A 12,889-nucleotide genomic window follows, 5' to 3' on the forward strand; every position below is an offset into this window, starting at 1 on the left:
ATAGTAAAACTCAAACACGCCCAGTTTTGCTGGGACAGCTGCAGACGCTGAAATGTACAGCCTCTTTAACCAGCCCCTGCATCGGTTAAGGACAACTTCTCAGTTACAGTATAGGTAATTATCTTTCGTTATCTATTTCTTTACCATTTCACCTCCTCTCCGTATTTAAACAACTGAAGAGCTCTAAGTTTCGTAACTTAAATTCCCAGCGAGGATTGCATGAGGGACACTTTTGCCGGGAAAATCGGGTTGTTGATAACTTTTCCAAATACGATGCTTTAGACGTAATATACGCATGCACGCACGCACACACACACACACACACACACGCGCGCGCGCGCGCGCGCGCGCGTGCACGGCCATCTCATTTGTCAGTTTTGGTGTTGGACACCCATTTTGTTGTTTCATAAAAGGAAATCATTAGGCTACAACTGATTTCCAGTATGGAAGCCCGACCGCGGGTGTATAAAAAAAAAACTTTTGTAGGCTGTTGTCATGTTCAGGAAATGGAAGCATGACTCTTGGGGGTTTCTAGACTTGGTCTCATCTATAGAAACGAGCGCAACCATTACACCGACGAAATCGCAGACTCAGCCGCCTTGTGGCCTTGTCTTGTCTTGTGGTGCTGAGGGTGTATTGGGCCTGGTAAATGTTTGGAGCTCCTGCCCTCGCTCTCTGTACGGTCAGAGAGGGTGGGCGAGGATAGACATCCATCTGTCGTGCTGCGCCAGTCTCTTCACGGCATTTCGAGATCCTTGGCTACGCGCGCGGGAGCGCAATATGCGAGCAACGGTCTTGTTTCAGCCCGAAACATCGCACTCATAAGCCTTATACCTCCTGATGAGCACCGGTTTGAGTTCGATGGATTATACGTACCTTCTGCCAGGGAGTGCAGCTCTGTCCTGCGCTACCGCTCCCGCTGGAAATACTTCCTTATAAATTAAAAGCTTCTCGCCAGCGGCCAATTAAATGACGGCGCAAACGAAGTGCGGAAGCAGGCATAGATCGGCAGGCTCACTATCACACTCACCCATTACCACTCATGAGTGAGTGGTGAGTGAGCCTCGCCATTGTTTCGGACTGGCGAGTGTGAGTGCGAGTGAGTGCGAGCCCCACTCAACACTTGCGAGTGCACTCGCGCTATTCGCGCCATTTTAGGGGCTTACCGCAGTGAGCGCCACTATTGCGCTTCTATTGGCTATCCTCCGTGATGGTTATTAATTGCTTTTAGCTTCGGAAACGTGTCATCACTGAGCTCCTGCTGAGGCGGGTAGTGAGCGTGAGTGGGTGCAAGTAGTGCAGGGCACGTAGTGAGCGTGTGTCTGAGGAAAAATAATTTTTTCTGTGTGAGCGGGCGTGATGGGCGCCCAGTTTTGCCGAGATATGGAAGCAGGCATCCTTATGGGCGGTTAATTACTCTGTGCCCAGAAATATGGCGCTGGCTGTCACAAGATAAAGTGCGGAAAATTAGCAATTTGCTTATATGCCTGCCGCTAATAGCTAACCTTGATAGAACTAAGAGGGTAGGATTTAGGATTGATGTTTTAAAATCCATGGTCGGATGGCGCGTGACATCCCGCAATACCAAGGGGATGCCAACGCCAATCACTCAATTAGTAGGCCAGTCAATTCAATCAATCAAACAAACACAGACAGTCGTCTCCTTTCAAACGTGCCAGTTGTGTTGCAAAGCAAAGCACAGTCGAATTCTAGCATCCAGCCAAAAAAGGTATAAGCGTTGGGTCTACACCCACAATGGTCGAAATGCGACCCAAGATTGTATCATGTTAGCTATGGGTTACCTTATCTCTTTAAAACGGATGCGAGGAGAAAAAGGGTAGACTACAAATACATCTATTCTCAGAACATATTAATTAACGGCAAAGTTTACCAACGTCCGAGCACTGAAAACAAAATGACAGAAACCCCGGAATGTTGACATACGTTTCCCGCTGCTGATTTCGCATGGCGAGAAAGTGCGAGAAGAGCTAGCTGGCGGACATACTAGAGGTAACACAGAATCTTTCGACGTGCTCACGGGCGATCCTCTGCGCTGCGTTGCCGCCAAAGCAGCGGCCACACTAAGAACTGGCGGCGCGTGAGGCGCACGCGCCCAGTAAGTAGCTTCGAAAACGCGTCTCCCAAAATACTAGCGTGCCGCACCGCCCCCTGCGATGATGTAGCGTACGTACACGTAGCCCGGGTTGCGCATGAAGTGGTGTCGCAGCAAGAGATCAAAGGTGGCGCCCCCTACACGCGAGATGCGTCGGATACTCGCTATTGGCTCCAGATAAGCATCCGTATCTCGATGGCCCGCCCTCACACTCCGTGACGTCACAATGAATTCGCGAAGAGACACGGAAGAGGCGCCCACTTCGCCAAGTCGTTCCGTAGTCCCGCGGACCGTATTTACAAACTCAATGACGCAACACCTGGCTTCCCAAAGATCACGCCCGCCATCGGCTGTCACGTAGAAGCGCCAATCCAGGGGCTCCGTTTAGAACCGCCCCCCCACCCATCCCCACTCGGCAGGGACTCGCCTTTGCTCTCTCCCCCGGACCGAGCGCCCGTGGCGAGAAGGCCGCGTCTCACATTCTCCCCCAAAGGGAGCGCGCTACTTAAAAGATCGCCGCGGCCTCCGACGCTCATCGTGATCCTAGTGCCAGCAGAGCGAACAGTCGCAGCAGCAGCAGCAGCACCGCTGTGTACGGCTTTTGTCCGGAGTGCACCGTAGCTAACCGATAAGACTCCGCGCCATGCCGATACCGACGGGTATGTTCGCCGTCGTGACTCTGATCGCGCTCACCGCTCTCAGCCCGGACATCCAGGGGCATGTGCTCAGGGTGAGTGGTGGGTCACTCCCTCTCGTCTCTTTTCCTCCCCTTTTAGTACCGGCTCAACGGTGGAAATTTTGCAGCTTTTTCGGCTGCTAGGCATTGCGTCAGACAGGGGGAATGAGGACGCCCTTTTCGACGGCGATTTCTCGGTTTTGATATTATAGTCGTAGCAAAGCAGAGAACCGGTACCGCACCCGGTGGGCGAGTGGTGCCACGCTGCGTGCGAAGAGGCAGCGAAACTGGTGCGCATGCGCAGATGCGTCGGCCGTGTACCGGGAGCGGTATCAGGACCCCTTCTCCACTCTTTTGGCCAATTTTAACCATGCAGTTAAATTTGTTCAGCCCCTGAGCAGTTTTTATTGGCAAACTGTCATCGCGCAACAACAGCAAGCGATGATTGCTGTTGGTCTCGCGACAGGAAAATCCGCAGGAGACGTTTTGCACATGAGGGCCCTTACAAACTTTTTCCTTTATCATTGCTCAACGCTTTATCGCTTATGACTGTTTCTTCCTTCCATCCCTCTCAGCTCCTTTGCGAAGTTTACTTTCGGCGGCTCATTCACACAAATTGTGAGGGAGTAAGCAATTGCAAACAGAGTAAGATCGACTTTATCGTCGATCTTATACTACAGTTACGTTATTCTAAAATTTCGACGTCTAGAGCGTGTCTAACTACTGACGTTGCTTCCCTGTCGTTATCCTGCCCCTTCCGACATAGCAAGCAAAAAAACCGTTGTTGTTGTTGTTGTTGTTCGGCAAATGCATCAAAAGTAGCGATCTTGAACGCCCTGACACGCGTGTGTCAATGCTCACCGAGGCATGACCTCATCTAAATGCACGTGATGTTTTAACATTCCAACAAAGGCAGGCGTAAACGTTGCCTAAATACCTGACCAGATTATAGTCTGCAAATCGCAGGCCGTGTTCCGTGTTTTTCGCGGCCTATTTACACGCGTACATACTTATTATGTTTAGCAGAAAACTGCGTTTTCTCGCCCCATCCTTTTTGCCTATTTGCTCATGTCACCCACGACGACACTTGCGAGCATTGTTATCTCTGATAAATTTAAACTTCTCAGTCATTCGTACCCAAGGAATGGCGGTTCGCGCCAGGTTGCTGATTACAAAAAGTAAAATGTTCCGTGTTTGTAATACTCAGAATACGCTCACAGCGTTATCCTTGTGGAAGAGTACGAATAGGTCTTAATCTGGCCAGTAATAAAAAGTATCTTTCTCTCTCTCATGGCATCGACAGCGGTAAATGATAGGTAAATGAATACGCAAAACATTCATTCATTCTGGGGTTTAACGCGCCGACGCAACGCAGGCGATGAGGCGCGCCGTAGTGGAGGGCTCCGGATTAATTTTGACCACCTGGGGATCTTTATCATGCGCCGAAATCTCGTACACACGGGCGTTTTTGCTTTTCGCCAATACGCAAAACAGCTTTACGGTTTACATTTCATGTGCAAGAAGACGCGGATCTACAGGACACATATTTTATACCTGGCAAACTAACACTTCCAGTATCGAAACCTTGTCTTGCAAATTTTTACCCACGTTGCATACTTCTGAGTAATGCGGCCACGCAGTGCGGAAAAGCACCACGGAAGACTTCAGTATGCGGAAGGGACGACGTGTTTTCGGGGAGACAGATTGCGGAATTTAATCCTGCTTTTCACTGACAGCGGTGCAGTTGCCTCAATCCTTATCTGAGGGTGCAGAACAAATTTTTTTGTTAGTATTGGCCTTTATAATTCTTTCTTTTTTTTTTTATGAAAGCAGCAATTTTACAGGGGTTGTGCTGGCGACATTATAATTGGCGCAGTCGATAGGGTGAACCAACGGTGCATGCGCTACATAGCGTAGAACACGATTTCGTCTTAACAAGTGTTAACCGATGAACGGTTAATTCTTCCAGCGTTTAAAAGCGCATATTTCGTTGCAAACCGGCCCGGTGACTGACTCGGCGCATAACGCGTTCTACTGCTCGGCATGACGTTCAACTTCCGGCCGCTGCTATCGCGTTACTTGACGCTTGGTGCGCACTAAGCAGGTTAAATGCACCTAAATTAACCGAGAGCCCCTCTCCATGGCTCGCGCCGTTCTCGCCCGGGCTGTTTTTTGGCCGCGGTAAACAACGCATTTGATTTTTTTTTCTTCGCTTCCTAAATAGAATTTACGGATTATGCTGCCTCAGAATCGCGTAGCGTTAACCACATTATCTGATACGGCTTGGCCTGGTTTTTACTAGAGGCGCGTTTCCGTTTTCCCGTGCATGCGTCCTGAAGAAGTGTAAGGCACATGCGCGCGCCGCAGCGCGGTGTCGTTGTAACTTTATTTTATGTTCGATTCACATGTCGTCAACCAATTTTAAGTCGCCAGAGTGGATCGACAGATTGACTCATCGTGGCGCGGTTACATAAAACTCCGACATAAGCGTTTAGGTTCAGGCTCATAACAAGCGTGTTTTAAAGCGAAGTTTAGTGTTCTCACCGATGGCTTCTATAACCCGAAAACGCCGAAATGGAATAAAAAGAAAGCGCTTTCTGTGGCCTTGGTCGCTTGCGTTATGAAGCCGGCGTCTATCCGATTGCTCCATTTCGGCATGGCCGAAGCGGTTTGGAGAACTTACACGACAACCTCAGAATCCGTCACGAGCAAGCTTCGCGTTCAACCATCGTCGTTGTTTGACGGAGGGGTGCATGATTCTTTTATTATTTTTTTTAGCGCTTTCATTGTAGTTTTTGCTCTGTGTTATTTTCCTGAACAAAGCAAGGGCGATATACATTCATTATTCTACTATTTAGTTTTTCTTTCCGCCCTGCCTTCCCCCCCCCCCCCCCCCCCCCACACACACACACACTTTTTTTTTATTTGTTGATGGAGTATTTCGGTGGCTATATTGCATTCCTTTGCTTTCAACTTTCAATAGGCGTCATGCACAGTTTCTCATTTCGACATAAAAGCCATCCTCCGCATCGAAAAAAAATGGATAAAAAGAAAGTGACGCAATCGCGCGCTCTCGTCAGAAATTTCACTCGTAAGCAGTAATTAATTATCGATAAGTAATTCTCTTAACGACGGAGATAGCATCAAGAGCCATTTTCAACTTCGAACTTCGTGAGGTGCGTTTTACGGCATCTCTAGGGCATATCTCGTAAGAAGCAATTACTTCTCGATAACATCGCAACATGCTAGCCATTTTCGAATCTCCCTTCGCGACGGATTGAACCAGTAACTATAACCGACCGAAGAAGCTGACTGATCGGTTAAAGATGACCGAATCGCGGCGAGCTCGGACAAAAATGTTCCCGGTGAAGTTAATGTTAAGTGCAGAGCACTTTAGGGGCTCGCCTTTTCGTCGTAGCTCACTCGCTGGACCCAAGTAGAGCCACACGCGTTCCGTCGTAGCGGCTGTCGTCGCGGCGTAACCCAGCGGCTTCGAAAGCCAAGCGGTTTGTACAGTCATAAGCGTTCGAAACTCGGGAACCACTGGCGCTTGTCTTACATCTCCCTGCTGTTTAGCGCAAAGAAAACTGCACGTACATTTGAGGAAAAATATACGTAATTAACCGACAGCGCCCGCGTTCATCTAGTTAAGAACGCTCGTTGGGTTGCTTTTTACGATAGTAAGCGAAAAAAAGTAGCAGTGCAACGCCGGCACGTGCGGGAAGAAAAGCAAGCGCAAAAAGAACAGAACTCCTGTTGGCGCAGTTTCAGGCACGGGGCGCACGAGCACTGCGAAGGCGGGAAATCAGAATTTCATTGGGTGGTAGCAGTGAGCGGATAACGGCGCTACAGTCCATTATGACGAATTACGGCCCTGCACTTTATAAAGCTCTCAGATTGAGTGGAACGGCTTTAATTTTTTTCAATGGCTCTGACACGTTGTAAGACGGCATGTCTGCGCTCTCATCGGGCAGTTTTAAGCGCGTGTACTTCAAACATGTGCTTGCAGCGCCAGCCACTGTGTGTAGGCACGAGAGTGAGTACAGACCAATCAGTAGTTTTCTCATTTTGAAATAGGTACGTTTCCTTAGCCTGCGTGTCGTTTTATAAGGGTTTATCTGCACGTCCTGTTGTTCAGAGGTTCTGCACATTGATTTGTTCCCAGAAAAAAATTCAATTAGAACTGCCACAAAAACCAGGATAAAGCAAATATATCCCACGCAGTCTGAGATTGTTCAATAATATGGTAGGCGCGGAACACTAATGACACTTCACAAGAGACATGGAAGGCAAACCTTTAGCCAGCTGATAAGCAGGACGAGGGTGGGAGCTTTACCTTCCGGAATACTGAACATAGGACCCCGCCCGTAGCCCTGTCCCTTTTTAAAGACGATAGTCTTTCTTGGGCTCCTTAAACCCAGAAATTTTGGTCTGTCTGTATGTCTGTCTGTCCGTCTGTCTGTCTGTGACTCGATTCAGCCACCCGGCCAAAGCAAAACAATGCCTGCCCATTAGTCTTATATAGTCAAAGCTAAATCTACCCGTCTATGTCCGGTGTAAGGTTCATACTTGTCAACATTGTTGAAGAAGAACAAGACATTACGCAAATATGAGACAGCAAATCAATACAGAAGTGATATTTGCAGCGTTCCTTTATAAAAAAATCAAACATGCTTGCTTTTGCGAAATTAAATACTTCATCAACTGCAGCACGGCCTCCGCGATCGGCTGCCGGCGGCGCGCCGTTGTTCGCATCGAGACACCCGGTTTGGAGCAGTGGAACGCGGGAAATTTAAAATGATTTAAGCAAACCTTTGACGTCTTTACCTTGGGAGGAGCGCGACGCAAGAGGAACAACATGAGAGGTGAGCGGCAAAGCGAAGGGAGGCATTTACTTCGCAATAGCCGATAAAGACTATCGTCTTTTGACGACATTTGCAACGAACGGAGCAGATACGCGGCCAATTTTTTCCTTCCCCGCCTACTCAATGAGCTTCATGCCCTCTCCTGCCCCGCTCGTAACAGTTCACACGCGGGTTTGCGAGAGTATGACAGCGCTGCCGCATGCTTTTGCCGGATTTTTTTTTTAAAGTCAGCAAAATCGAGATAGCCGAAAGAATTTGCGGCCCCAAGGAAATTTTTACGTATCCTCTAGCATTTATATAACGAACGTCGTTATCGCGAAATTGGGAATGCAACCATTTTTCTTTTTTTTTTCAACGATATTTTTTTTCCCCAGTAATAATTGGAAGGTGATGACTTAGAACAACAAAACTGGCGCTTTAAATATATAATCGTCCTTGTCATCATCGTGCTTGTGTCCACTGGAGGACGAAGGCCTCTGCCTTGTTCCTCGATTGATTGTGGGGTTTAACGCGCCGACGCAACCCAGGTGATGAGGCGTGCCGTAGTGGAGGGCTCCGGATTAATTTTTACCACTTGGGAATCTTGAACGTGAGCCTAAACCTCGAATATGCAGGCGTTTTTGCTTTTCGCCTCCATCAGAAAAGCGGCCGCCGCAGCGGGGAATCGAACCCGTGTTGTCGTATTCAGCAGCACAACGCCTTAGCCACTGGGCCATCGCACTCTGCCATGTTCCTCTGCAGCCGTTCCTCTGCACCCGTTCCTGTCTTGCGGTTCCCTAGTTCATTTTTTGCCTCCAAATTTTCTGGTGTAATCCCTCCCTTTATTCAACGCTCCTTCACCACTCCGAGACCAGTCTTTCGGCAGCCGCTCTGTTGCCCTGGTGGGTGGTCCACCGGTCGCCAGTTCTCCTCGGTACATGGCCAGCGCAAGTCCAGTTCTTCCTCTTATTTCAGCTATGACGTCTCTTCCACGCGAGTTTGTTCTCTGATTTGTGATCTTCGTTTCCTAAGGCTAAGCGTTGCGCCTATATCACTCCTCCATATCTACCCTACCCAATACTACGGCAACCTTTGCCTCCAGCCAGGCAACCCTGCACCATCTGGTCTGGGAATGCCGACAATCCCCATCCCTCACACCCAGTCCCCGTCCCACGTACGAGGCGTGCGTGTGCCGGCTGTCCAGCACGGACCTTTCGACCCAACGTGTGCTGATAGAAAGGGCACGAGCATCCAGCAAGGGCCAGGCCAACCCGGACTAGCGAACGCCCCCCACAGGGCCGGTGCTTTCGCCGTCATGCGCCAATGAGCTCGTAAATTAAAGTTGTTTATGCTGTCTCTCTCACCTTTTTTTTTTTTTTTCCGGTGCCCATCTGGCTGACCTAACAACGCCCTTCGTCTGCGGGGAAATGTATTGGTTACATCTATGTACGCCATATCTATTCTGTTTCATCGCAAAGGAAAGGTTAAGCGGGGGTCCCGGGTTCGAATCCTGGACCAGGACGAATTTTTCTTCGACTGCGACGTTCCTGAGGAAGCTGTATGGCTGCATTCAGGTGGATGTCAAACTTTCCTTTGCAGAAACTTACTCCACCTTGGGGATTTCCCCTAAATCTGGTCGATTAATAACATGTTTCAGCGCATCTGTGACAAAGCTTCCGTTTAGCGTTCCCGTAGAAGCGTCTTCGGATCAGCTCGAGATCGAGCGGAATCTATCCAAACGAACTAATACGTTCCACCAGACTTCCGTCGCTTCGCGTCCGGGCGAATGCACAATCCACCGGGCTGCAGACGGCGCATGCGCGCATACCTGGTCTGTCCGTCCCTTCCCGAGGGACCGGATATCGCGCCTTTTTCCCAGGACACCTGGGAAACTAGATGCACGGAGCGCGAGCCAGAAATCACGAGGGTGCGCGCGCCGCACCCTCCAAGATAGAAGGGATAGAATGACGTGAGAACGCACCGACGACTCTTCGCTTCTGGTTCTTCCAGCCTCCGAGAGGGAGTCCACCCGAAAGACAATACGTGCGTTTCTTTGTTCGGCGAAACATGCCAATGCCAACGGGAGAAAACAAAAAATGGATTAAGATAAGTCGCATGGGCAGTAGCGACGATTTTAAAGCCGGAACGGTGGTTTTTTTTTTTTTTAACTGCATAAGCGTGTTCATTAGGGGCTCATTAAATATAGGTACAACAGTTGGGTACGTCCCGTAGGTCCGGAACAGAATTTTGCTAATTTAGAAGTTGACTCAGCTGCGTTTATTAACATCGCACTGACAGGCTTCGAAATACGGGACAATATTTTCTAATTGGAGGGGGGAGGGGGGCACTTCGAATCCTTTGCGGAGTATTTCACGCCGCCATTTATGTATAAAGGAGGCGAAAATAGCTGACCAGTAAGTGCAATGCATTCATCACAACTTGAAAACTAAGCCAATTTCATTTCCCCATTTTCGATTACGCAGCGTTAAGAACTGTTTGTCTGAGACTACATACAGCCTCGTGTCTTTCTGCCCTCTACCGTATCAAGTTTGATCTTTCCATTCCGACCGCGCAGCTATTCCGTCCTTGAAATGATAGACCGAGTCTTAATTTCAATAACCTACCGCAGCCTCTATAGAGCCCTCTAGTAGCAACGAGCACTAACGGAGCGGCCTCCCCAGTGTCGAAGCGAGCCGGCCCGAATCTGGCAGCTGTCAGTCACACGCGCGGCATTAAGCGGGTCACTGCCACGTGCTTCTTTCCTCGCTCTCTCCCGCCAAGAACGTGGAGGGAACGGAAAAGACTCGCAAGTGTGCAGGAGGCTCTGCTGCAGCGGCGTCCTTGGAGTTGTGTACTCTTCTGCCACGGGCCCCTCTCTCTCTCTCTCTCTTCCCTCCCCCCTCTCTCTCTCTCGCTGTCGACAGAGTTTACGCGATCACGCAGCGGCCTAACCCCAAAGCACGAGTGGTCAGACCCCAATGATTCGCCACTGTCCGCGTAAACAAACAAGATTTCCCACTTCGCTTACGGTCTGCGAAGGAGTTACGGGCGCCAGCTGCACCGCGTTTGCTGAATAATAATAAAAAATGGTTCCAAATCCACGCTGTGAAGGCGGTTGGAAAGCAAAGCTGTAAACAATACCACAACTGGCCCTGCGACGTCACTTGAATTCACACACGTGGCTGTACAAAGAGTGAAACCAGAGATTCTGCCAGCCGTTACCTGTGATTCGCGCCAAAAAGCGCCCTCCCCAGTAGCTAAATCAAAATAACAACCGAATTGGTATTCACCAATTTAGAAAACGGAGTCCCATTCGTGGCAAGCAGTGCGCAAAAGGTAGCGTTTCTCTAGCGACCAGATGTCTGTATTTGCTCTCTACATTTTGTTTTCCCGCCCTGCAAACCAATCCTTAACGTATCTTTGCCGTACGATCGCTTAATTCCGTTGGGTCCGAGTTACCAAGGAGGTGCTGTTGAACAAGTTAATGAAGCCTTGCGAAGGAAGCATGCAATGGACGCGAACGTGCACCAAAACAAGCCAAAAACAACCGTCGCTAAAGCAAACGACGTACCACCGACGCTCCCGCCGGCTTGCAGGCGCTTCCGTGCGGGGAACGCTGGGTAAATTCACCGCACCATCTACAGTGGGCTCCGTGAGTGAAACCCGGCGCTCCCCTCCACCCCCCGCCGCCACCTCCGCCGCGTTGGGAGTTTAGTTGTCCCGCACGCCGCGAAAGAACCATTGGCTGGTAGAAGTAGAAAGCTTTGCTTAAAACGCCAAGGCGCCAAAAAGACTCTTATACATTGCATGCTTCGCTCCTCCCCAGGTTTCACGTTAGTGGAGATGGCCCGCCCGGAAGGGGCCCGGAAGGGGCACGCCCGCTTCCGTTCCATAAACTACGTCACGGCCGGCCGCCGGTAATGGCCGCCTTTTCTTCCAGTTTTGGTTCCGAAAACGCCAGTCTTCACGAGCTGTTTCCGTCGCCCGTGTTCCTGTTTGAAACTCGGTGTTTCGCATTTAGCACTCTTCTTAAGTGTCCTATTAGATGACATTATTTTTACGTTGGCGAAAATTTGAGTGCAGTTGGCCTTTAAAGGGACACTGAAGTGAATTTGTCAAGCTCCCGGTTTTGTTTGCACTGCTTAGACTGGCTCAAATTAACACACTTTTCATCGTTTATCTGGTTGATAAGTCGGTAATTATTTTATAAAGCGCAAAAGAAGAAAAACTACCATGCGCGGTCTGCGGCGGCCGCACCAACTGACGTCGGGAGGAGATGCACATTGATTGGATGATGTCCAAGATTAGCATTCAAACAAGTTTCGGTTTCGGTTCTGCAAAACAACATGCTTGACATCCGACGGCATCGTTGGATGGGCATTCTCGATATCTCACTAATCGTCGTGCCACGCTTCTGCCATGTTGTCGGCTGTAAAATGCCTAAGATAAGCCTCCCAGGACGGCTTGGAATCGTAGCAATCACTAGCCGAGGCCTACGCAGTGGATGAACGCCCTCCGCGTCCCCGCAGACGCTCAAACGCCATGCGCTTTTCCCTCATATTTGGAGCTTGCATCACTCATGCCTGTATCGTAAAGCGTGTTCGCACCAGGCCAAGGGTGTGTTGATTCTGGCCTGTGCCCACTGCCCGCAAGCAGTCGGTGCATATAATAGAGAGTTTTAGTATACCCACGTGGGGGATTGGCGAGGAATCTCCTCGTCTTCCTTGGCAACGGGGGGAGATGGGCGCGCGCTGCCTGGCCGCTGACATGGCACATACCCACGTGGGGGATTGGCCAAGAATCGGGCGTGAGAAGGGCTAATGCACCTGCTTAAAGGAGTACTGACACAAAATTTCAAAGCTGAGATCCGCTCTAGCAATCAAGTACAACGACAACACAAATAGGTGTCTGTGAATAAATGCATCTTTCTTTCTTTGTAGTTGTGTGTGTGTGTGTGTGTGATCTCTCTTTCGCGATATTTACCGAACCGCGCAAATTCAACTCGTGCATTCGCACTTTCACATTCTTCCCCTCGGGGAAATGCGGGGAATTTTTTTGTTGTATGGCGCTGGTACAGCAAACGTCCCCCAATTTCCACAATATCTGACGTCTAGGAATTGCATTTCCTAGACGGAAAAGCGTTCGCAGATGTGTGGCCGTGCTGCTGACAGATGTGCTTGTCCTCCCAGCGCAAAAAGAAAGTGCTTTGTGCTCCCTAGTTTTACTCTGTACGGTAAAAGTACCAGTTGATTTTAT

General features: G+C 49.6%; 1 protein-coding gene across 2 annotated transcripts in view; it reads left to right on the top strand.

Moving 5' to 3' along the window:
- The window catches only part of LOC144145588 (uncharacterized), a 286,537-nt gene that overhangs the window by 247,050 nt on the left and 26,598 nt on the right, over positions 1-12,889 (top strand). The window contains exon 2 of one of the 2 annotated variants that reach the window (XM_077677237.1): positions 2,687-2,843. In XM_077677237.1, the coding sequence (XP_077533363.1) occupies positions 2,757-2,843 (87 nt within the window). In that variant the 5' untranslated portion in view covers positions 2,687-2,756. Of the gene's footprint in view, positions 1-2,636; positions 2,844-12,889 lie in introns of those variants that run through there. The other variant, XR_013317529.1, reaches the window with a different exon arrangement.

This window comes from Haemaphysalis longicornis, unplaced genomic scaffold (genome assembly GCF_048455015.1).
Source record: "Haemaphysalis longicornis isolate Haplotype H1 unplaced genomic scaffold, Haemaphysalis longicornis Haplotype H1 scaffold_7, whole genome shotgun sequence".
Lineage (NCBI taxonomy): Eukaryota > Metazoa > Arthropoda > Arachnida > Ixodida > Ixodidae > Haemaphysalis > Haemaphysalis longicornis.